The following is a 27462-nucleotide window of genomic DNA, read 5'->3' as shown; positions in this document are numbered from 1 at the left end:
GCCATTTGCAAATGAATGTGTTCAGAATATAGTTTACAGTGCGCAACTACTAGTGTAATTATCATGATATTTTTTATTTTATAATAAATTAGTTAGATAAATTCATTTATTTTTTGATAAATATTGTTGAAACAAAATATTATATGTCATATTATTATATATATTGAGAATATTAAATATCACAACAAAAAACCTCTTACGGGAGCAGAATTAGAAAATATTATATAGAGCATGTTCGAAGAAGATAAAAGTGGTGATAAAAATGTGGAAAATGATGGCAAGTTTAGTGAGGGAATATAGACACTAATGATATTGACAGTTTGTTAGAACAAAGTATTTCCGACAAAATAAGTGAACAATATGAAGAAAACAAATAAAATGAAGAAAACACTTTTTATGAGGATTTTTATAATGGAAAAGACAAGACAACTAAATGGTATAAATTTGGAAATGAAAAGATTTCAAAAATAAAAGAATTAACTTAATAAAAGAAGCCATTGGCCTACAGCAATGTGCTAAATTAAACACTAATGAATTAGACACATTTTTAAAAATAATTTATCTAAATATGATAATGCAATTGTGACAACAACAAAGCAAGCAACGATTTATCAATTAAGAATTGAACATACATTTTCTAGAAAACGAGACTGTCAAGAAACAACAAGAAGCAAATTTTTGGCTTATTTGGGTCTTCTGTTTATGATGGTATTAAGAAGTCTCATCATGCAAATGTAAAAGAAATTTGGACAACTAACGAAATAAAAATTTGTAGAGCATTAGTTTTTTATTTATAACACACTGTCTGAGGTCACACTGTCACTGACTATAAAACCAGAAAAGTTGAAAGGCAAAAAGTAGATAAACTGGCAGCCATTCGTACATTTCTTGATGCATTTGTGCACAATAGCAAAACTTCAAATTGAGTGAATATACAACCATTGATGAAATGTTGCATCTATTTAGAGGTTGCTGCAGCTGGGTACTATTCCTATCAAACCAGTAAATTATGGCATCAAAATGTATGCATTGTGTAATGCTTTTTATACTTCTAATTTGGAAATTTACTGCAGAAAACAGCTAGATGGTCCAAACGTCTCATCAAACTTACCTTTGTGAAACAATTAGTTGAACCTATAGAAAATTCTAATAAAAATTTGATAACAGACAATTATTATTATTACTAGTTAATTAGAAATAGAAATAATAATTATTACCAGTTAACTATTAACTAGAAAAAAAATGACGCTGATTGAAATATTAAAGAAGAATAAACATAAATTTCCACTAGAATTTCTTCCTCATAAAAGTAAACAACTTCAGTCAGTTCAGTTTCCTCATAAAAGTAAACAACTTCAGTCCAGTTTATTTGGATTCCAAAAAAAAAAAAAAGACTACTTCTTATGTGCCTCGAAAAAATGCTGCGGTTATATTATTATCAACATTACACAACACAAATGATATATGTCCCTAAACTAAAACAACTAAAAAATCACTAACTATTATGGATTATAATGCTCAAAAGGTGGTATTGATACTGTTGATAAAATATGCTAGAAACTTTCTGTCTGCAGAATAACTAGACGATGGCCTTGTGCAGTTTTTTATAGCCTTATGAATATAGCTAGAATAAATTTACAGGTTTTATATTCCTTTGCTAACCAATCAAATAAAAAAATTGCACAGAAGACTATTTTTGAAAATTTAGCACTTGTTCTGAATTTGCTATCAGATATACAGATATTTCTGAAAATAAAATATTTTCTTAAACTCATTGACTTATTTTGTTAAAATGTTTTTTTTCTTCTATAAATACTAATAATTCTGATAACCTGAGTATAAAATATTGAAAATTAGCTAAAATATACAGTTTACAGCACATCCGCTGGTGTTAAAATAAAAAGCACACTCGCTCAAAGTTTAAACTTTTTTTAAGCACTGGGAATTGTTCAATATGAAAAATACTTTCATTACATTGCTCAAACCACCTTTAACATGTACTATTGCATGTTTTTCATAAGCTTCATTTTTTTAAGGCAATTTTTAATTTTGTCATTGGTTTTGAAAAAAAAATTAAAACAACCTAATAATGCTTCCTGCAAATATTGTTTACATTTACAATACAATATTTTTACATTTACAGTACAATATTTTTTGATTTTGTGCAAATAAAAAAAAAATCTTTTATGACACAGTTTACACCTAATTCATGCAGCATATTTTATGTCATCTAATAGAAACAATACATATATTTTAAATTAGTAATATAATTATATACCTAATATAATTTGAATAGTTTTAATTAAAACATTTTCAAACCAATTCTTTTAAGAACTTGAAAAAATAAAACAACTATAACATTTTATGCTAAAAAAAGTTTCATTTATTCTTTTAGAATCTGCATTTGCACTATTTGTTATAGATTTTTGCACTAGAAAAACAAATTTTCCTACCTTAATATCAATTGTTGAGTTAAACACACTAGTAAACAAACACATTGAATGATCTTCTTCTTTGTTGTGACTATAAATAACTTTTTTTGGACTAAACTTTATATAACTTCTATTTCCTATAAAAAAATAATTAAAAAAGAGTTCCAAAAAATTACTAGATATAAGCAGGGGTTGGGGTCAAATACACTTGATTAACTACAAATACATTAATTTTAGATTTCCAAATACAAATTCAAATACAAATATTTGTAATTTATGTTAGATTGTATTAGATTATTCAAGCCTGGGATCAGCCTATAAGCAAAATTACAATTGCTCAAGATGGATGGAGTAGTGTTTCTAATGATTATTGCTCACAGTACATATGACTCAAGACTAAACTTTTATGCATAACTGATTGTGCATAAAAAAAAACAACACCCAAGTGTTGTACCAAACTCCTTTGTAATGTCATTAAAGATTTTAAAGAAAATACAATATGGGTTTAACATATGGATTGTTAAACTTTTGTTAAATTGTTAAGTTGTTAAATCTTTTTTTTATCAAGTGCATCTATTTGTCAATAAGCATTATTTTATGTTTTTGTTATTTGGGTTGTTTGTTATTATTGGACAAGTAAAAGAAATGCATGTTAGTAAAGAACTTGTAACTGTGAAGTGCACGTTTTATCAATCCGCGAATGAAGCAATTCAGTCTTTATTGATGCTTAGAATTTTGACAACTAATATTGAACAAACACATTTTATATGTTAAAAGATTGGGATGTTTCTTTGATTAAATCCCTCATTTTTTAATCTTATTTTCATTATCTGTTACCACAGCCAATACTTCTTTGTTGTATTTTCCTTAAGATCTTAAATGATCTATATAACATATAACAGCAAAATCTTAGGGCAGAGACCAAAAAGGGCAGCATATTAGTTGTATTTTTATTTTTTTTTTAACTACTTGTTTTTACACTAAATAGGTCAAAATCTTTATTTTTAAAGCAACTATTGTCCAGAATTGAAATTCAATCAAATATGGAAAGAAAATGAAATGCAGTCAACCAAATGGCTCAAATAAATAAATGGCAAATAAATCAACTTTCATCAGCGGCATTAACAACAAGAGTAAAATGAAGAGGATAAAATGAACAGGAACACCAGATCCAGAGGTACCAGATGTAGAGCACCCATCTTTGACAATCACAAAAAAAGTCAGCTTCACCGAGGCTGCCTGCAAGCATATCTCATCAACAGACAAGTATTTGATAGACAGATAAAGGAGGACTGTGAGTATTGGGAACATGCACTAGAGCGAATCATCGCCGTCATCGTATGGCGAGTGTATCGCTCAGTACCACAGCCAACTGGCTGAGTGTGGACTTGTGTTTTCGTGGTACTGAAGAGAAATTTAGTTGTTGCAAAAATGGGAATTACTTTGGTCTTCTGTGACTTATAAGCTAATTTGATCCATTTTAAGCAGTTCATATTTCTAAGTATGGTAATTTTGACAAAGGAAACCCTTCTATCTTTCGAAGAAAATTTGTAAGAACCTTATTGAACTATTGACAAAAAAAGGTTAATTCAAGTAGCATCTGCAAAATGAAATTTTAGTAAATGCACAGACCTATCTTTTGACAATGCAGCTAATATGTCAGGATGTTACAAAAAAATGCAGCAAAAAATTATGCAATAAACAAATATGCCAACAATGTCTCTTGTGCAGTCCACTCTTTGAATTTAATTGGTCATAGTATAGCTAACTGTTGTAATGTGGGTCTTTTTTACATAATACAGTTGTTCTATACATTTTTCTCTGCATCATTATGTTAATAGAAAATTTTTATTGAATGTCTTGATAATAAAAAGGTGCTGAAATCAGTTTCAGATACTAGATGGAAAGCACATACTGTCGTAACTAATGCTGTTTTAATGTCTTTTCAATAAATTCTCACTGCTTTGGAAAATGTTTCCGATAATGAAAATCAAAAGCGTGACACAAGTCAAGAAGCAGAAAATATTGCTAACAAAATGAATTGGTATTCTTGATCAATATGTGAGATGAGGTCTGAAAGGATTTTCATAGAACAAGCCAGACCCTTCAAAAAGAGGATATTAATCATAAAACATGAGCAGACCTGTATATATCACTAGCAAACAAATTATGCAACATGCAACTGGAAGTTGAAGGGATTGAGAAACTTTTAAAGGATGATACCCAAGGTTGACTATAAGGAAAGCCAAAAAAGGAAGCACTCCAGGAAGAAACAAATGATGAATATGCACAGGAAGTTGATAACAAATTTAGATGATCAAGATGCACATGGAAGTTAAGACAAACTTAGAGTGTGAACTTTATATGTCATCATTGATAAACTTGAAGATCAAATGCAAAGGGTAGGAGAGATATATGGCTATTTTCATTAATAGCTCATATAGGCTCATATTTGTATCAAATTCAAAAAGTGATTAATTAAATTTTACCGAGGAGATATAAACAACAACTTTGCAGCTGAGTTGTAGCAGTTTCATATGTACCTGCAAAATAAATACTTTTCCTCACAGAGTAAAATTTATTTTTTCAGATTTGAAAAGTTTAAAAATCTCACTGAAATAACTCCAAGTGAAAAAGCGAATAATTAAAAGAAAAGACTTGAAATTAAAACTTATATGAAGAAGTTTGTTTTTTTTAGGATTGTTTTGTGTTATGTAATTCAAATTTAAATGAACAATTTTTTGTAACTGTTTATAAAAAAAGAACTTGTTTAAGTTATTAAAAATGTGTGTATCTATTGTTTTCACTTTGATTAAGTCATATTTAACATACTAAGTTAAAAACGCAACTAATAAAAAGTTTATTTGTTAAGGTTAAATTTTAATTTTTTTTTTTTAAGTTTTAAGTTGAAAATATAAAACCTAAAAATCTAAATAGCTTTTTAAAAACTATTAAAACTCTATATTTCTTTATTGTTATTGTTTTTTTTTTACTTCGTTTTTTTTTTTAACATGCTTTTTAATAAAACTCTTATACTAGTCATTTGAACTGAGTTTATTTAAAAATAACAAAACATTAAAAGTTTTAAAAGAGAACTTTTCTACTTTAAAGACACTCACAAAAACACAATAGTAAATAAACATTTTTTTGCTTTTTTTATTATAATTGCATACGTAATAAAGCCATATTTTATTTCAAATACGTTTTTTACTACTTTTTGTTTAAGCAAGTAAAATAAGACAACCTAAAAAACATAGTTAAATTTAATAAAACAGTAAATTTTATTGTTTTAAAAAAAATTGTATTTTGCATGATCTATTTTAGCTGTGTGAATTGACTTACACGAGTGTAAAAGCCAGTAGCTGCGCACCATTCCTGTCTTTATATATATATCAGGGCTTCTAGGAAAAAAAGTTGGGCAGTGGTACCCCCTTGTTCCGGCAAACTTTAGCGGAAAATCTGCAGTTTTTTTGCAAAAAAAAACAGTATTTGTTGTAAAAAATGTAAAAAAAAATAGTCCTCAAATTTTAATTTGGCTGACGCCCAAATACAGTTGACGCTGTTGAAAACGGTCTAGAATAGCCCCTGTATATATATATATATATATATATATATATATATATATATATATATATATATATATTATATATTATATAATTATATATTATATATTATATATTATATTATATAACATTTATATATTATTATTATATATTATAATTATATATTTTTATTATTAATTATTATTATTATTATTATATTATTATATATATATTATAATTATATATTATATATTATTATATTATATATTATTATATTATATATTATTATATTATATATTATATTAAGTATATATATACATATATATATATTATATATATATATATATATATATATATATATATATATATATATATATATATATACATAAATATAACAGGCCTTCCCCAAAAACGCATGTGGTTTATCGTCTTGTATATCCTTGCATGAATATTTTATCTTAGACAACTTGGTCAACTTGTTTGCAAGTTTTATTATATTAAACATTGCAGAAAAACTAAGTTTCAAAAACAAAGAAAGTAAAAGTAACATAAAGAAATTTAATTAAATTTAAATTTAAAAAATTTAAAAAATAATAATAATTTAAATAATTTGTGTACTGTTTTTAATTTTGTTTTTTTTAGGGTGGTTTTTATTTTCAGCAATGAAATTAGATTAGGCAAAGCAAAAAAAAAACAGTTTCAAGCCGACATTAAAAAGAATGATTTTCCTGCATTTTATTATTATTATTTTTTTAAAGAGGAAAACAAAAACATAAATTGCTATCTGTTAGCGAAATAAATTTTTATAATTTTAATGTAACAAGTATATATTATCCCTATATGAATACGTCTATGGAATGCATGCATATATTTTTATGTATAACTTTTTTGATTATATAACTATATTTATTTGTGCAAAGGTATAGCTTATTTAGATAAGGCATTTAGTTCGTACACAGAACCTCTGTTGTTCGAACCCCACCACTATCCTTTTTTAAATTGTTTTTCTTTTAAATACTGCTGGTCATACATTTGCTTTGTAACCATTTCTCATTTCTTTTTTGTAAAAAAAAATCTTTTTGTTGTATGTTTTTGAATGATAAACATCTCTTCACACTCAGATTTCTTACACCATTTAAGTCTTTCAGTGTATTTTCTAAGTAAGGCGCACACACATATACATAGTTATTAAGCAACAATTAGGCCATGCCGTCTACACATTTTTCACATAGCATCAATTGATTCATATAACCTTTCTATTCCTGTACATTTTTTATCCCTAATCTTTCAGTGCTTTGTAATTTTGGATACCTGTTGCTTTTTAACATTCAGCTCAGTGCGCTTAGCTCTACCCACCCCCTTCCTTTTGGTTTACAATGTTATTGGTGAACATTTATTAATAATTATTAATAATTGTTATGCAATTATTAATAATTGCTTACGTAAATATTTCACCAATAAGATAGTAGACCAAAAAGGAGGATAAAAAGCAAAAATAACAACACTATTTAAATTATTTTTTTAATTTTTTATTTATTTATATTTATTTTAATTTCCTATTTTGTTAGTTTGTTTTCTGTGTTTTTGAAACTTAGTTTTTTCTGCAACACTTAATATGATAAAACTTGCAAATGGTTGTGACCAAGCTGTTTAAAATAAAATACTCATGCATGGACATGAGTAATTTATTTTAGACAATGTGCGATCGCATGCTATTGAAAACGTCTTGAAAATGCGCTGAAATAAAAAATGAAGTAAGAAATTACTTATAATGATTGAGTACTATAAAAAACATTTTCTTTAAATTATCGAAAGATGTTATATAGTTAAAAAGTTTATTTTTTACGACAAATGTAAATGTTTTTTTTAAAAATTTTTACTATTAATTTTATAAACAACAAAAATGATTGTTTCAAAAAATTTTTAATTGAATACATAAATTTAATAGTCAAAAACATTACCCAGTTATTTTGCATAATGCTTTGTAAACTTTTTAATGAAAAGTTTTTATACAACGCTAAACGCTTTATTAAAGTTTTATTATACTATTAAATAAACTTTTATTAAATATTAAATAAAATTTTAATTTATTAAGTAATTTTTTTTTTAATGATGAATGTAGATGTTTTAAAACAATTTGTTTTAATAATTTTATAAACAACAGCAACAACAAATGTGTTTCAATAAACTTATTTTTTAAAATTCATAAAGTTAATAAAGTCGAAAATATACTAAGTTTTTTTGTTTTAATAATAAACTTTCTAATTAATTGTTTTTACACTACATTAGTAACTTAATTAGAAAGTTTACAAAACATTAACAACAACAAAATTTTAAGCACTTTTAAATAAAGTTATAAATTTTAATGATTGTTTTATTAAAAAACATTAAATATAAATTAATAAAGAATATTTAAAAAAGCTATACTCAATTTAAGAAAATTAGTGCATGTTATGATTGTTTGAAAAAAATTTTATGAATGGTTTTATTTTATGAATAGTTTTCTATTTAAATAGTTTACAAAAACCTCATAAGAGTTTGCCTAAATTACAAAAATATTAAAAAAGATCAAAGTTTTAAAAATATTTAACCTTAATGTAATTATAAGCATAATTAATTAATTTTCTATTAGAATTTTAATTTTTCAGTTTTATATTACTTAACTTTTTTTTAAGCTTTATTTTTTAATTTTTTTTTTTTTTTCAATTTCCTTTTAATTTAATGTTTTAAGCTTGTTTATTTTCATTCTTTTGACGGGTTTATATATATATATATATATATATATATATATATATATATATATATATATATATATATATATATATATATATATGTATATTTTAAACATCTTAGGAACAGTCGCAGAAAAAGGATGAGACTTAATTGAATGATAAGTAACATGAGAATGAACTTTAGTTGATGGTACAAGAGACGCTAGCTCTTTAGAGCAGTGCCCATTATAGTATCTGTAGAAAAGAGAAAGAGAAGCAACATAACAACGATGTGATAATGGTTCGAGGTTGGCTGCAAGAGCAGGTCCAACTAGGTTTACAATGCGTTTTTGCACCTTGTCTAAAAGAGAAAGGGCATTATTAGAAGATCCGCCCCAGATATGGCAACAGTATTATATACAAGGCCGGATTTGAGATTTATAGAGATAGAGAATAGAATCCGAAGTAAGAAAGTGTCAAGCTCAATAAAGAGATGCAACCTTAGCAGGTGCTAATTTTGCAACGGATTTGATATATTGTTTTTAAGAAAGATCGGAAGTAAGAGTTAATCCTAGAAGATGAAGAGTAGATGACTCATAGAGTACACTACCATTCATAAATATAGGAAGATCTAAATTATTACAATAACGATTGACTGAAAAAAATTGAGTTTTATCTGAATTAAAGTTCACCAGCCACTGTGAGCCCAATGCTGTAGCAGAAGTGAGATCCTTTTCAAGCTCAAATGCTCCCTTGAAGCAATCAGAGAGTGTTAGCTTCTTATCATGACAAGAATAAATGGTAGTATCATCAGCGAACAATGCCACCTTAGATGTGAGAATATCTGGAAGATTATTGATGTAAATTAAAGAGTATAGGGTCAATGATAGAACCTTGAGTAATCCCTGAAGTTACAGAGTAAGAAGAAGAGTGCTGTCCATCAAGGACAATTTTTATACTACAATTGGAAAGGAAGGATTTAATAATCTTAGAGATGTTACCAGATAAACCATAAGAAGAAAGCTTATGGAGAAGACCAGCTTGCCAAACTTTATCAAAAGCTTTAAAAATGTCAAGAGCAATGGTCTTAACCTCTCCACCTTTATCTAACGCACAATAAAACCTATCGGTTATCACTGTTAGCAAATCAGCTGTAGAAAGAGAAGATGGAAATCCATATTGATGGTCAGAACGTAAGTTGAAGTTGGCAGTTACAGCTGAGGAGGCTACTCATTTTTTTATCAATCAAATGTATCAAATTTACCAGTTAAATCAAGAAAAATAAAATCATTTATTACAAGATCACAAAGTAAAATAACATTAAATTTATAATTCTATTTATTACTAAACTCTTAAAGTTGATACCTGTATTTACTTTGTTATTATCACCATGTATGTTGTCAATTTTCTTATTCATGGTTTCAATAGCTCTACTTGAAAAATCTAAGATATCACCAAGTTCATAAACTTTTTTTTGAAGATCGTGGATACTTTGCTGAACATTATTAGTCTACAATTTATAATTAAAAAAATTTCTTAAACTAAATATATATATATATATATATATATATATATATATATATATATATATATATATATATATATATATATATATATATCAAGCCTTCCCGGGAAGCGTGTGGGGTCGCACACCTTGTTCGTTCATGTTTAAAGTAATTTTTTAAAACAAACTGCCACGGCAGTTTGCATCTTTTAACTTATAAAGTGTTTCAATAATTGGCGGCAAAAAGCTAAACTCATCTACTAAGAAAAAAAAAACAATCCTTAAAAAAGGAAACAAAATTGAAACAAAATATCAAGCTTAAATAAATAAACTAGAAATTTAATAATTAAAAAAAGTAAATTTAAAAAAATAAAAATTTTATAAAATTTTTATACAACTTTTGTATTCTTTAGAGTAGTTGTTGAAAAAAAACGTGTATATAAGAATATGGTCTTAACACTACCGGTCTATATAGAGATGATGGTCTTTGCTGCTCCTATAATATCAGTGGTCCTCAATCGGAAAAAATAAAGAAAAATCTAATAAAATTTTTAAAGACAATTTTAAACTTAACATCACTATCAGACCAAACATAAAAACCGTAAATTTTCTAGATTTCTTAACCTTAACCTTTCTGAGAACTTACTTAACCTTAACCTTTCTAGATTACTTAACACTTAACCTTTCTGAGAACTCTTTTTAAACCTTATAGAAAACCAGGAGATAATCCTTTATATATTAACATCAACTCGAATCATCCATCAACCATTATTAAATCGATACCAAAAATGATCTCTAATCGCATCAGTAATATATCTTCAAGCAAAGAAGCTTTTGATAGAGCCGCACCATTTTTTAATAACGCTCTCAATTCTTGTGGATGCAAAGATAAGATCAATTGCATTCCAAATATCCAGAAATATAATACAAAATCTTGAAAAAGAAACATCTGGTTTAACCAGATGTTTCTTTTTCACTCAACGTCAGAACAAACGTAGCCAAAACATTTTTGAGTAAATTTAATAAATGCTTTCCTAAAGGCTGCAAATTTTACAGACTTTTTAATCGAAACAACTTAAAGTTATAAAAAAACTAGACAAATTAAGACTCAAGCTTGGCAGTTAAAGATTAGTTAAAGTTAAAGTTATAACTATATTTAGAATGCATTATCAAATCAACTCAAATATGACAAAGACAAATAAGAGATTTGAAGTAGTAAAAAATATTATTAAGAGTAAGAAAACAGCAAACATGATAAAGAAAAGCAACCTTAGCAGAATATAACATGGTAACAGATAAGATATAACACTTTTATAAGAGGTCAGTATTAAGAAGACATAAAGTAGAGGACTCAGTAAAAGAGTTACAATTTATCAATATAGTCAACTTATCAATACAATATAAACAAAATTGAAATAATATCAAATCATCAATACAATATCAACAATACTGTAATAACTTTTACCAGTTTGAACAACTGAGTTTTTTTGGACTATATATCTCCTTGTAAGCCCTAAGTTGTCGCTTAAGAGACACAATTATATAACATTACATTCACATTACATAAGATCACATTCAAAATCAGCAGCTAGAGACTAGAGATGATAGCTCCTTTGAGAAGCGCCATGAAAGTATTTGTCACCTTAACATCAATAGTGCGTTTTAAGACTTTGTCTTGAAGAGAAAGAGCATCATTAGAAGAACCAGCCTAAATATGAAAACAGTATTTCATATAGGGATGAATATGGGATTTGTAGTGGTTGAGTATGGAATCAGGAGTAAGATAATGGTGAGCACGATAAAGAGAAGCAACATTAGCAGATACTAACTTTGCAATTGATTGTTTATATGTTTTACATGAGAGGTTAGTAGTGAACAATAATCCAAGTAAAAAAGATGACATTGATATAGGTATGTGATAGTTGTTTGCAGTAAATAACTGAGTTTTGTTGGATTTAAAACTCACAACCCACTGCAAGCCTCACCACTAACAAAAGTGGGATCAAAATCAAAACTTTAATATATTAACAATAACATAATACAACTTTGTTCAGTTGTTGCGAATATTGTAGCAAAAGCTGAAAAAAATTAAACAAACATAACTATACCTCTTCCTGAAAGCCATCATTGTATGTATTTGAGCTAAATTGATCCAAAAAGAAATACAGGCACATAATGATGAAAAAAAAAGAACTGCTACAAAGTAAAGCTGTTAACTTTTTCATTTCAAATTTGCCAAATTTTTCTAAAAGTAAAGTTATTATGAACACCATTAGTAAATACATAAATGTATTCTAAAAAGACTTTGCTTCATTATGTAAAAAAAAACCTTAGGCTTATTAGGATAGGAATCATTTAATTTGTTGCAACACCATGAAAAATTATTAGTTAATGTGCTTGCATTTTAAAAGAATTAAAACTTAATTAAAAATATATATATACATATAAATATATATATATATATATATATATATATATATATATATATATATATATATATATATATATATATATATATATATATATATATATATATATATATATATATATATATATACATAAATGGTTTTATATAATTTAATTTAGTTAATAATTAAGATCAGTAAATAAATTTGTCAAGTAAGACAAAAAAAAAAATTTCTATTTAATATTATACAAAATCTATTATAATAGCTGCAAAAGTATATATTAAAATAGACAAGTAGTTGTAAAAAAAAGTTTTGATGAGAAAATTTATCAATAAAGTAAATCAAAAACAGACTGAAATCCATTAAAAATAACTATTTTTACTATTAAAGGCAGGGCAGTTTTTACGCATTAACACGTCCACTAAACAGATTTTTAATAATTTAATTTCAATTACTCCAACAACTCAAAATGTTTACGAGTTATATAAAACACAACTAATTTTATACAGATAATAGAATACAGTAAATTAAACATACAATAGCCTAACTAAAACATAATATAATAATTAAATTAAAATAAATTTTATAACAAAGTATATTGATACTTAAAATGTGTTAGTGTGTGTGTGTGTGTGTTTTCGTGTGTTTTTGTGTGTGTATATGTGTGTGTACTATTTTCAAAATGATAGACAAAAACTATTTATTTTAATGACATTAATTATAGTTTATTAGTTTACATTTTAACTTTTAATTAGAAAATTTTAGTTAAAATATCAATAAAAACTTTTAGTTAAAATTTAAATAATAATAAAGACTGCTCTTGCTAGGATAAAAAAAAATTTATAAAGAAAATTTCAAGGAACTTAGAGTTAAAACAAAAACTAATAAACTATAGCTGAAATTGTTAAAATGTTTGATTGTCTAAAATTTTAAAAACTGTGAACACACACAAAAACACACAAAAATGCTCACAAACACACACTAACATACACACATACACACACACACACACACACACACACACACACACACACACACACACACACACACACACACTTGCTAAACAAGATATTTTATAAAATCAAAACATTAAAACAAAACAAAACAAAAAAAACATTCAAATGAATAAAAGTTTTATTTGTTTTTGAAAATATGATTTTTTCAAAACATAACTCGCGAATTTTTAATTTTTTTTATTTTAAATAAAGTTAGATAATAAGTAATTACAATAAATTAATTAAAAATCAGATTTGATTGAATTAAAAGTTAATTATAACTTTTATTTACATTTTAGGTTGATTATATTTAACACTTCATTTTCTGTTCCCAATTTCGGTCTTTAGCTTGCAATAGTTTAGCTTGCAATAGTATTTTGTCACAAATTGAATAGATATGGCAGCTATATAAACCAAATAACGACAGTCTGGGGTATGTGTAGCAAATAGTTTAGATGGCACGGTCTTTCAAAATACGCGTATTTATCAAATTTTTATTTTTGGAATGCATCAGTGGCGCCAGTAGGTTCAAAAATATTCCGACTGTGTATCTAATATAATTTAGTTTTAGAAGCTATTATTTTTTTTAAGCTAATTAGGCCATGACATGGACCTACTCATTCCAACACTTTAAATGATTTATCTGCAGTGACGGATCCAAGGGGGGTGGGGGTATGCTCCCCCAGAATTAGAAAGTTCTAAAATATTTTAGAAAATCTTAAACAGTGTCTATATTAAAACCCTATCAGAGATAGTATATGACAAATATCTAAAACAGTTAGTGTGTTTATTCACCCCACATGAGTATATGTCCATACATAGCTTCAAAAAATGCAATCACAAAACTATATTTAAGTCAGGGAAACCAGAAAAAACCCTAAGAGCTGTTCGTTTTTACCCCATTTTACGGTATTCTACAATTTTGTTTTCTAGTAATTAATGCCAGTTGATAAAATATCCAACAAGGTTGAATTTATAAAATCAGCATTTTTTCCTGCCTAGAATGATGAATATTTGATCTTCTTAACTCTCCTAAAAAATTTTTATTTGTGTCTCCTTAATAGCGGCTGCAACTCCTGTTATCTCCTAATAAGGGTACAACTATAAAACTCATCTTAATGGTTCTGAAGCCGGCTGGTAGTAAGGTTTTCTGAACTCTGTGGTTGCTCTAAGAAAATCTGATTCCATAAACAGCTGTAAAATGTCAGAGTATTAACAGTGTCATGTTGCGTACAGATCGCCTGTAAGTGTTGCGTACAGATTGCTGTAATGTTGCGTACAGATTGCCTGTATCCCTGTAAGTGCTCAAGGTATGCATTGTCGAGGTCACATAAGGAGTCCTTTAGCTACAACTTTGGGTAGTGCATACCTGAAAATTATTTCATTAAATATTTGTTCCTCATTTTATCTTTTAGATTTATAATGACTAAAGAATAATTACAAAACAAAAAAACAAAAACAAAAAAAATTATGCTTAAAAATAATTAGGGTAACACCTTAATTATGTAGGTTTTTTGTTTCAAGATATCTTTTGATTGCAAAAAAAATATTTACATCAAACTTTGCATGTTCTGAACTAAAAAAATAATTAATAAATCAAAACTAAAACTTAATTTGGTTGATTAAAATAATTTGGGTACTTTTCTTCGAAAAGAAGTATAAAAAATGCATAAATATAGTTGAAAAAAAAAAAGTATCAACTTTTTTACAGTTCAAAACTTAGACATTATTCGAAGGCCAGCATTAGAAAAAACCCTGTGGAACTCCACTAAGAATGCTTGTTGATTTGAAGAGTGAATTTTCGACCAAAACCCGTTGATATTTCAGAAATTCTAAGATCCTTATAATGAGTTTATCTCTTAAACCATACTCTGCAAGTTTTCTTAAATATTTTGGATGAGGTACAGAGTCAAATGCTTATTGGAAACAGGGCCGTCACGAAGAGGTCTCTCATGAATGAGGGAGGGGGGGGAGGGGAGGAAATTTTTTTGTGTTTTTTGTTAACTAGACAATTGAACGATTTTTGTGTTTTTTGCAAACTTGAGACACACACACACACAAAAAAAAGGAGATCCTCGATATTTGACACTTGCCAACTATACTTTAAAACTTGCTAACTGAAATGCTAAATATACAAATGAGTCAACTCAGACGTATATATAATAGCTTTGAGGGGGTGGGACAACCCCTGCACCCCTGATCGGGACAGCCCTGATTGGAATTTAATGTGTACCAAGTCGTTAATTTTGTTTAAATATGTTGGCTTGTTGCATGTGCATCTTTTGGATAAAAAACCGTGTTGATAAGGTTCAATAATTTAATTAATTTAATTTAAAAGAGTTTAACTATGTATAACTCCGCTCTGATATAAATGATAAAAGCCGTAATAGAGTGTAGATAGAGCCGTAATATGTACTTTAAATTGATAATTGCAAAAATTAGCAAATTTAATTTTAATAATTGTCATTCAAACTAACAATCTCCGTTAAATATAAAAAATATGAAACAGTAAAAACAAAAAAACAAAACAAAAAAAAGCTAAGATATGAAATTCGAAGTTCATTTAAAAATAATTATTAAGTTTCAAAATGTTATTTTTTATTACAAACTTATTTAACTATTACAAACTTATTTAACTACTATACCAGTATGCTTAAATTAATAACGCCATCGTAAACTTTATCTAAAATCGGTCTTTAACCTTAATAAATCGATCGCTTAGTAAATGATCGATTAATTGCTTTCTTACTCATGTTATTGTTATCGTTTTTTGCTTTTTGATGTTCCATAGTTTAGGTCCTGGGTATGCTATTCCATATTCAGAAAACTTGTAATTTATTTTTGCAATTTATTTTGTTGGTTCAATCTTAGAAAATAACTTTTCGTTCATATTTTTAATAAACTTATCGCAAGCGTTTTTTGGAATAAGGCTTTTATTGTATTATATAATCGTATTTTATTGTATACATAAAAATTAAGCGTTGCGAAGTCCTAATTTTTATGTATAATATTCAAAGAATGAACCAATGGAATACTTAAACCATTAAAATTGAATAATAAATATAAATTAAATCTTAATTTATCAACACTTTTAGTAAATATTGATTTAATATATATTTAACAACTCCACGCCTCTCATTAATGGTTCTGCATATTAACGTTTTTTCTTTTATATATAAGTTGACATGAATGTTTTTGTAGAGAGAATGTTTTAAGTTTTTTTAGCTGAGAACTAGTACATGTAAAATTGAAACATGTAATTATATAATAAAATATACTTTGTTTTATTCACATTGAGTAAGAATTAATATGCCTTAAACCATTCATTAACTTTCATTAAGAGGCGTAGCAAGGAAAAAGGGGATGAGGAGCAAAAAAGAGGGAAGGGGGGGAAGGGGGGGGGGGGAAGAGGCGAGGGGCCCTAAGCCCCACTCTGAAGGGGGTGGGGTGGGGCGCCAAAAATGGAAAAAAAGCCAACAACTGATCAGTGACTAACAGTAACACAACTGAATTGAGCAAGTTCAAGAACAAGAGCCAGTCAGCAACAAGCAACCCCAAGAAAATTTAAAATAATCCCAAACCTCAGATCTTCTAAATGTGCTGACGTCTTTAAAAGTAGCCATGTTTTATTTTTACTTTTATTTAATTTTTATTTTTTCTAAACGTAAACAAACAGTGGTCAAACGATTACTGTTCATTTAATTTTAAACGGAAAAAGACTGACACATTCTTAATTGCTATGGTTTTACACATGACGTTATTCTGTTTGTATTTTAAAAGTGGTCAGACAAACACTGTTTTTTCTAAAATTTAAATAGCTACAAATAAATCAAAAAGGAAAGAACATTGTTTTCAAAAAATGTTACAAGTTTTAAAACACTAATTTTTATTTATAATTCAGCTGTATTTATTAAAATGACCGTAAAGGCATTTTTTCTGAAAGTTCGAACTTTTAAGAGAAAAAAACTCGAACCTGAACGTTGACATTTTGACTTAAAGTTCGAACATTCAACTTTAACATGTTCGAGCTATCCGAAGTAATAAGATTTGTTGACATTAGTTTTGTTACCAAGAATGTTGTGATCAGAGAGTCATTTCTTGGATACATTGAAATCAACGCCAAAGATGCAGCAACTCTTGAAACTGTTATTACTGAGAAACTTGAATCGGACAACCAACCATTGGCAGATTGTAAATCCCAATGTTACAACAACGCTGCTGTGATGACAGGACATATCTTTGGACTTCAACAACAAATATGTGAACGAAATCCTCGAGCATTGTTTGTGAAGTAAAGAAAACCATAGTTTGAACTTGGTTGGAGTTCATGCTTCTAAAGTAGATCCTATAGTCATTACATTTTTTGGAACAGTTGAAAGCATTTATCTGTTTTTTTCTCGTTCGACTCTGCGATGGGAGAAATTAAAAAATGCTGTTAAAATCACTTGTAAACGGAAACCAGAAACCAGATGGAGTGCAAAAGCAGAAGCTGTTAAAGCAATTTCTGAAGGAGTCACTGAATCGGTTAAACTTCTTGAAAGTCTTTTTGATAACATAAGCCAGACGATGGATACAAGAAACGAAGCTGGAATTATACTTCAAAATAATCTGAAATTTTATTGTTTTACTTCATTTCTGAAACAACATTCTCAGAAAAGTAGACCGCATTCAAAAGCGACTTCAAGATCCCACAATGAACTTTAAAGATGCAGCATCTGATATGGAAATGTTGGAAAATTATCTCAAAGAATTTCGTGATCATTTGTGCCGAAATGCAATTGAGTATAGCAAGGGCAGATGTATGGAATAGGGAACTGAAGTTAAGAGGAGAGTCAGGCGACGGTAAATAGTTCCAGGATAGATAGTGGACTCTCTGCTGAAGATGAGGTTAGCAGAATTTTGAAAGTGATATTGGATCGTTTCCAACAAGAACTAACAACTCCCTTTAGACAATTAAATGATCTCAATGAAAAATGTGGATTCTTGCTCGATGTGAGAATATTGCTAAAGAGGGGTGGTAAACTTTTACAGTACAGATATCAGTGGAGCAGAATTATTTACTGAAATCGCAGACTGTCGGATGCTGCTTAAATCTCGTGGGGGCCCAATACCAACAGCTCCGCTGGATTTACTTTCATTTATTTTGTCATACGGAGATGACGTTTTTCCAAACTTAAGCATTGCATTACAAATCTTACTCCTAATTGCAGTGTCAATAGCCAGTTGCGAACGCTCCTTCAGCAAGTTGAAGTTTATTCTTTCATATCTACGAGCTTCAATGGGGGCAATAATGTCTTGTTGATTTGGCAATCCTTAGTGTTGAAAGAGAAACTCTAGAGTCAACAAACTTTGACGACATAATAGATAAATTTGCTGCAGTTAAAGCTAGAAAGATCAAATTATAATTTATAGATAGTTATTGATTAGTGGATCTGATTGACCATCTCTCAATTTCAATGACTAATTCACATGAACCATAATGGATACGTAATTGGAAACATGAGTTAAATTGAGTTTGCATTATGATTAGCATTTGCATTTTTTTATTAAAACTGTCATACACTTGGAAACATTAAGTGTTTTTTTTTAGTTCCCATGTCTGCTTCAGAGGGGCGCCAATTTTCAACATTGCCCTGGGCGCTAGAAACTCTAGCTACGCCACTGCTCTCATTGAAATTCATATCAGAAAAAAGTTGCATGAAATCACTGTTTTAAAGGAAGAAAAATGCATCATCAACAAAACAAAATTTAGTTAAAGTTTGTATTCTTAAAATTAACATAAATTAAGAACAAAAGCGGACTAAGAACTTATACTTGCGGAATTTCACACATAATATTTAGTTTCTCCGGGTTCTTTAACAATATAATATTTTATTAAAAAAATATATTTTATATATTTTTTTATTTCAATGAGGCAGTTTTTTATTAAACCATAGGGGTTTTTTTATTACTCTGCTTAATTTTAGTTTTTCTGAAAGATAAGAACAACCGTATCAAATGCTTTTGATAAGTCCATAGCCCAAGTGTGAAGTTATTGTTATCAAAATTTTGGTCTATTTAAATCTACTATTTAAATTATTGCATGTAAAGTTGAACGATTTTTTCAATAATCATACCGTGTTAAAAAAAAATTTATAATAAATTTATATTTCAAAAATATTTTTATTACTTATATAGGTTTATGGTTGAAGATATTTGATTGATCTTTTTTTTTTTGTAAACCGGGCATACTTTTGCCAACTTTAGTTTATCAAAGAAAATTCCATTATTTATTGAAAGCTTTATAATATGAATTAAAGGACCAAAAACATTACTTTTGTTTGAAATAACCGCATACTAAAAATCTTATCGAAACCAGCTAATTATTTTTTTAATTTCATACTCTTTAGAAATAAAGTCACCATAAAGTACAGCCATCTTAGGTTATTACCCGGAAAAAATTCTAAATAAGCTGAAGTTTAACACATACTCTCGTAACATTATAAAGTAATACCAACCCCCTCCTCCTCCTCCTTATAGGTCTAAGGTTAGCATTTGGGGAACTTTAACGTCAGAAATTAGGTTTATAATAATGTCACATAAATAACAATTCAAAATTAAAATTACAATCACAAAATATCAAAATATAAAATAATTACTATTAAAATATCATTGCTAACTCGTAGGTATCATTTGTGGAATAAATGTTCAGAAAATCAACAATTTGAGTAAGACTTTCGAATCTAAAAGTGATTCGAATATTTTCAAAAGTTAGTGTTCATTTTTTTTTTTTTTTTAAAGCAAAAAAATGTAATATTAATAAACAACTCTATGTTCACAATATAAAATCAGGTTAAAACCAAGAAACACGTAATTAAGAAAATATTTCAATTTAAAAATTCTTCTATCGGCACTTTTCCTTTTTGTTATGTTTTTTAGAAGTTAAATAAAACTTTTTTTCCAGAAACAATGAAGACAAAAAAGAATGAATGAAGACAAAAAAGAATGAATGAAGACAAAATAGAATGAATGAAGACAAAATAGAATGAATGAAGACAAAATAGAATGAATGAAGACAAAAAAGAATGCATTATCTGTAAAGAAACAGTATTAAATCCATCGACTTTTGGTACAAAGGGATTGAGAAGACTTAAACGTTTTTGTATTGAGAGGAATTTCGAAGAAATAAATGGAGAAATTAATTTAAAGATCAGAGAGTAGAAAAAAAAATTCGTCCATGAGAAATGTTTTCGAACATTTACAGAAACAGGAAAATTTACATTGAGTCCGAATAAGAAATTCAGATCATCAGTGAACACTTTTGACTGGAAAAATCCGTGCTTTTCTGTGGCCATCCAAAGGACTTACACCATCCTGAACGAAATCCAGTGTCGTTTGTTACTGCATTGGAACTAAAAGGAAAGTTAATTGAATGTGTGGCTTGAAATACTTATGAAGCTGGAGACAAATTAAAGAGACGCTTTCATTCATGCAACGACCTTATTGCAGGAGAAGGAATTTACCATCCTTCATGTCTTTTTAGCGTTCTCCTTTATAAGAAAAGATGTAATACATCTATTGGAAGGCCAATCGATAATAGCAAAAAGTTTAGGTTTGAAAAAATATGCCAATGGTTGATGGAAGATGGTGACAGTGAGTTGTACACGATGAATGAATTGATTGAGCAATTTAAAACAGAGGATACAACAAACTATTTACCAAAACATTCGAAAAATTTGTTGAAGAAGTGCTATGGAGATGCAATTTATTTATCTGAAACAGCTGGTCAATCAAATGTTATATGTTTTAACGAATTTTCTTACTATATTTTGAGCGAAGCAAAGAAAAACAGCGAGTAAAGAATTTATTATCACAGCAGTTATTATCAAGCAGCTGCAAAAAATAATCAAATCTAAAATTCGTGAAATTCAAAAATCAATTTCTACCCAACTACTGAAGACATAAGAAATCAAGCAATTTTTTTCTCAACTACTGAAAACATAAGAAACTTAGGTGGTCAGAAACAGTGGATACCTGAACCCCTTCAGATGTTATTAATCTTAAACGCGGTAGTGGTGTAGTGGTAAAGCGCTCGCTTCATAAGCGAGAGGTTTCAAGTTCGATCCACACCACTTCCTTGGTAGTACCAACTCTGGTAGCTCAACTTGTTTCTCCGCGCAGCGGCCTTGTTTGTCAAGGTTAGTGTTTTGGAGTTATGGAGTTGAGAGAGGGTTATAACCACTATTAAGTAGCCTCCTCATCTGTAGTGGCTTTATCGGCCTTGAGGAGGTGAATAAAAAAAAAAAAAAAAAAAAAAAAAAAAGCTTACTTATTCCAAACAAAATTTAGAAAGTTTTGGTTGGTCAATGTGTAACGTATGCTGCGAGAAGCAGGTCTCTGATTTTTCCTATTTTATTTGGCATTATAGTAAAGCTTGATAAAAAAATTTGGATCCAAATGGTTAATGAATCATCTTGCAAACCTAGGGTTATCTATTTCTCTGGGTGAGGTTCTGCATTACGAGCAATCAGCGGTTAACCACCGCAATGAAGAAGACAATCGACCAACGTTTTGTCAGTGGGCAGCAGACAACGTAGATCATAATCTTATAACTTTGACTGGGAAAGAAACTTTCCACGGAATGGGCATAGCATCCATGTCAGATAAAATATTATGCTCTCAACACAGAAAGTTGCTCGAAATAAAGGTTACATGAAAAATACCTTATTCACAAGTTGCCAGTTGTAGCCAGACTGGGAGGTTTTCACACAATTATGAACTTTCTGGGTGCTGTTGGGAAACTTATGAATGGGTCTGGTTTAGAAGAACTTTTTAGTGTAGACCATATAATATCTGGCGAGCTCACCTACTAACAGACTCATGCTTAACATATATACTTTTTGAGTAAATTGAATTCCGAGATCAAGGTACAGATAGATCACTAATCAAAGAATTATTAAAATATAGAGACAATAACACGATTCCAATGGAGGAAATCAATAATTTTTGCGAAAATGAAAGATGATTAAAATTTAGCAGCCATTAACAAATAAAATTAATTATATTGAACAAAAATTAAAAACATCAAAGCTTTGGCTTATTTACCGATTTTACATAAATTTGATAAAAACCTACATTGTTGCAGAAAGCACATCAAACTGATATCTACATATACAATTGACGCTAGAAATGCTAACTCTTTTTGCTGCTTGTGGTCAAATAAACTATGAAATGTTTATGCAAAGTTAGCAAAATTGTATGCTCAACAGGTGATATTTATAGGTAGTTTGCACCCGTTGCTTGAAAATTTTAATAACAAGAAACATGCTGCATGTCGAAGTGTACTTTACTCGGGTGGTCTGTGGCCGGATTTGATTATAGAGCAGACACTCATGCGATCAATCAAGAGCAGAGGAGGCTTAACAAGAGGACGTGGTATGAAAGAGAGCACAAGGTACTTATGGGTATTAGTTGTACATTATAAAGCAGTTATCAACGACGCAATGAATTTCTTTTCAAATTCCACAATAATAGCTAGTGAGCAACATGTATATCTCGGTCAATCACGAATGAAACGAGATACGAATGATTGAAAAAAGTTTTATTACTGGCTTTCAATTAGAAATCCGTTTTCTTTCAATGATAAAAACTTACACTCATTGTCATTTGGTTTTATTTTAATACTAGGTAAAGATCCGGTAAATTGCCAGCAACCAGAAGAAATTGGATCAAAAGCAAAGGTAATAATGAATAACCTTAAGTTCACTGCGGTCAAAATTAAGAGAAAAGATCAAATTAAACGATTGGATTCTTTAACAAAAGAAGGTTTATGTGAACTCACTAACTTTGCTCACAAGACTCGCTGCAGTTGCTATAAGGAACAACGACGAGGAGAAACATTTCAGATTTGAGTTAACAACAGAGCCAATGTCTCTGTTTAAAGAAATAACGATAAGAAAGCCAGACAAACCTTCCATGAAAAAAGTTATGCTGAAAGATGCAGTAGCCATGGAAATTGATATGATAGATGAGAGGAGCACATACTTGATTGACGGTGGTGCACTTCTACACTACGTCGGTTGGCTCAAAGGCTCCATATTTAAAAAGATTGTCAACAGTTATTTGAAATACATTTGCAAACAATACGGATTGGTACATATAGTGTTTGATGATTATGAAGTTCAATCAACTAAAAATGCTGAACATGCAAAAAAATATGCAAATAAACAATGTCCTGATACTGACGATAAAAAAGAAAACGTTGTTCAGGTTTCCAAAGAAATTTTATGGCAAACAAAACAAACAAAAGCCAAATTATCAAGCTACTTTCGCACTGTTTAAAAAATGACGGGAACACTGTTATCAATTGCCCTGGTGTTGCTGATACAACTATTTGCTCAACAGCATTAGAGTTTTCTTCATTAAAATCTGAAAAACGAATCATTGTGGTTGCTAATTACGCAGATATTTTTGTTATTCTTGTTTACCATTGGCAAAAAAAAAGGGTGATATTAATTTCAACAAAATTGCCTGCATAAATAATGGAGCATGAAGTCATTAAATATAACTGTGAACAATATAAACAACGACATTCTGTTTGTCCATGCTATGAGTGGATGTGATACTGTAGTATTCTGAGGATAATGTTAGATTAAGAATTGAATACAAAATAAAGTTTAATGCGTGCAGACCGCCATCTTTATTTCAAGTAATAATGATAACACATCTTTGTATTATGCCAAACACGATAGAGTTTCAGGAATACTTGTAGCTTCTTCTATTTCATTGTTTGCTGTTTCCTCATTTGATGTAGGAGGTGTAATAACTGCCGGCAATTCGTTTGGTAAATCAAGTTGCTCATGCTGATATGCTAGTAGTGCTCATTGGTTTTAATCAGATGTTTACGAATGCATCGATATACTTTTCCGTACTTATCTACCACGTTGTATGATCTGGATAATGTTAGTTTTTCTTTAACTTTCACTTTCTTCCGTGTTCCATCTTTTCTCATCCGGACGGTATAGTTTGCTACGAGATTTAGGAGTTCAGATGCGTTCCGATCATGGTGTTGTTTTTGACGATTTCTAGACTTGGTGATCTGACTATAAGTATTTAAAGGAACTGCTGACATAATTTATACGCCCATTTCACTGAGACCATTTGATTCGGGATAGCTAGAACTCGATGGAGTGTTGAACCCATATTCTTTTGAGAAGTTGAGAAACTCTGCACTGTTGTAGGGGTTGTTATCGGCAATGAGATTTGAAGGTATTCCGTGACGATTAAAAATGGTTTTCACGAATTTGATTACAGAGAATGCCGTTTTGTCAGGAATGACACTGTTCTCTATAAATTTAGAGAAGTAGTCTACAACAATTACATAGATTTTTCCATGCAACTCACATATGTCTGATTCTATTTTATTCCATGGTAAGTCAGGAATGTCGCGTTGAATGATTTTTTCCTTTTGTTGTTATTACGGTATTTAAGGCATTTTTGGCAATTAAGGATTAGTTTATCAATGTCACTTGTAAGTCCTGACCAGTAAACAGCGTTTCGAGCTCTAGCTTTTGTCTTTTTGGTGCCAAGGTGTTATAAATGAAGCTGTCTTAGTATGAGGAGTCTCATAGCAGTTGGTATGACTATTTTATTTTTTTTAGAATTATTCTCTCTGCTAGGTATAAGTTGTTTCTGATGGTCCAATATTTCTTTTCTTTATCGCAAAGCGTTTGTCGGTTTCGGGGCCAGCCATAAGTTATACAGTTTGTTATTTGAAATAGCACAGGGTCAGGTTTAGTGTCGTACTGCAGTTGCTTTAGTCTATCTGCTGATATTAGCAAGTTTTGAACTAAAGTGTGGACCATAATGATGCAGTCCTCATCTTGACTATCATCCTCGTCAAAAATGTTGAGGTGGGCACGTGATAAAGAGTCAGCAATGTGTAGATCTTTTCCTGGAACATATTTTATTACAACTTTATATTTTTAGAGTCTTATCAGAAGTCTTTGTATGTGAGGTGGTGCTTCTGATTTTAAATTTTTTTTCTGGTTTTAAATATCTTTTCTACATAATCTTCAAATGGTTTTATTTTTCCAGAAGGTGGCCTGTATATAACATAGATAATATTTTTTAAGGCTTTGTTTGCAATTTCAATGCGCAACGACTCATAATTGCTTGTGGTTGAGAATAATTCTTTTTTACATTCATAAGACAATAAGTTATTTATAAAAATACATAATCCCCCACCTGTCTTCTCAGAGTTCCTAAACTGATGAGTTGCTTTATAATTTTGTAAATGATGATTTGAATCATTTTCAATATTAACATCATCACACCAAGTTTCCTTAAGACAAATAACTTTAAAATCAATTTTGCTTTTATACAAAAACTGCTTGAATAATTCAAGATTTTTTCGTAAGCTTCTTATGTTTAAGTGCAAAAGTGAGAACGAATTAATATCTAAACCTTCATTAAGGTTTTCAGATTCGATATCATAGTAAATTGGATTGAAATTTGTAATTTGTTCTTTATAATAGTTTATATCAGGATCAGAATCTTTATTTAATAATATTCTTTTTTTATTTAAAACTGATTTAAATTCAGTGTTTTGGAAAATGGTAAAGATAAATGTATCAAATAGAAAGAAAAAAAATAAATAATGAATAATAATGCAATTATTTTATTAAATATAATAAAATGTGTTTATTTTGAAAGTTAAAAGTAGAAAATGTGATTAAGCGCTGGTTTGCTTTCTCCTCAAATCTTCCACAATTAGTTTATCGTAAATAATAACAGAATACTTACCATTCTTTCTGTGTTCTCTCATCTTGTTTAGTAAATTTTTTCTTACTTCACGTGTTTTGCTGGAAAAATCTTCATTTATATAGATTCTAGATCCTTTAAGTTTCTTTGCTGCCTGTAACACGCTAACTTTTTCTTTATAATGAAGTAATTTGACAACTATGGTTCTGGTCTTGTTTTTTTCATATATTCCCGTTCTGTGCGCTCGTTCTATGCTGATATTGCTAAGACGTAGATTATTCTCGAACAAATTTTGAACTTTTCTTTCTGTATTATCCCAATTTTCAAGTTTATTTTCCATAACTCAATCAATCCGAAGATTATTTCTACTTAGTCCGTCCTCCAACTGTCTTGATTTTTTTTTACCTCTATCATCGATAACGTTATTATTTTACTTTTTATCGTTTTTTCCAGTTCACTTACTTTTTTTACTTGAATTTCCAGCGTGACATATAAACTTTCTTCAATATCTTTATTACATGTTCTAAATTTTTTATTTTTTCATTAACTTTTTTTAGTTCAGCCTTTAATTTTCCGTTCTCCTTTCCTAGCATTTCACACCTTTTTTTAGATTTAGTTACTTCTTTAAGTACCTCATTAATTCTATCATTTGTTAATTTTAGGTTTTCGTTTATGATGTTAAAGATGTCTTTCTGTTGTTTCGCAAACATTTCTTGAAATATATCGCGAACTATGTTTATTGATATAATCGATTCGCTTGTTTTGTTATTTGCGTCGTTTTTATATTTAAGGTCATGACTATTTTTCTTTTCCATTGCAACGATAAAATATATTTACTTATTACACAGGGACTAAAAAGTTTTAGTATATGTTTTTTTCCGTGTAATTTTTTTACACCACAATATTCCTAAACTTTTAGAAATCCTTACATAAGTGAAAACTGCAATTAAAATTAGGCTACAGCTAGGCGGTCTAAAATAATTCCATTTTTTCGCTTTTTGGGCTTTCCTGTGTAGACTTGCTCAAATAGGTAACTTTTTAATACAAACATAAAGAAATATTTCTATAAGAATTATTACTTTAGTACATACATCAACTATCTTATAAAATAACAATACAAAACAATCGC

The 27462-nt window shown here is 28.8% G+C and overlaps 3 protein-coding genes across 4 annotated transcripts in view; all 3 read right to left on the bottom strand.

Annotated features, from left to right (window-relative positions):
• LOC100198326 (alpha-mannosidase 2) overlaps positions 1-14224 on the bottom strand; it is a 55384-nt gene extending 41160 nt beyond the window's left edge. Inside the window, exons 1-4 of one of the 2 annotated variants that reach the window (XM_065792816.1) lie at positions 13885-14224; positions 12298-12434; positions 10051-10195; positions 2454-2569 (exon numbers count right to left, since the gene is read on the bottom strand). In XM_065792816.1, coding sequence (XP_065648888.1) covers positions 2454-2569; positions 10051-10195; positions 12298-12414 — 378 coding nt within the window. In that variant the 5' untranslated portion in view covers positions 12415-12434; positions 13885-14224. The remainder of the gene's footprint in view (positions 1-2453; positions 2570-10050; positions 10196-12297; positions 12435-13884) is intronic. The other variant, XM_065792817.1, reaches the window with a different exon arrangement.
• LOC101240882 (uncharacterized) overlaps positions 1-27196 on the bottom strand; it is an 85048-nt gene extending 57852 nt beyond the window's left edge. The window contains exon 1 of the mRNA XM_065792820.1: positions 27172-27196. The gene's annotated coding sequence lies outside the window, so the exon portion shown is untranslated. The remainder of the gene's footprint in view (positions 1-27171) is intronic.
• LOC100207349 (presequence protease, mitochondrial) overlaps positions 1-27215 on the bottom strand; it is a 177184-nt gene extending 149969 nt beyond the window's left edge. Inside the window, exon 1 of the mRNA XM_065792819.1 lies at positions 27171-27215. The gene's annotated coding sequence lies outside the window, so the exon portion shown is untranslated. The remainder of the gene's footprint in view (positions 1-27170) is intronic.
• Positions 27216-27462: the final 247 nt, after the last annotated feature.

The sequence above is a fragment of the Hydra vulgaris genome, chromosome 03 (genome assembly GCF_038396675.1).
Source record: "Hydra vulgaris chromosome 03, alternate assembly HydraT2T_AEP".
Lineage (NCBI taxonomy): Eukaryota > Metazoa > Cnidaria > Hydrozoa > Anthoathecata > Hydridae > Hydra > Hydra vulgaris.
The sequence above is the reverse complement of the archived record's forward strand: the minus strand, read 5'-3'. Positions and strand labels throughout refer to the sequence as shown.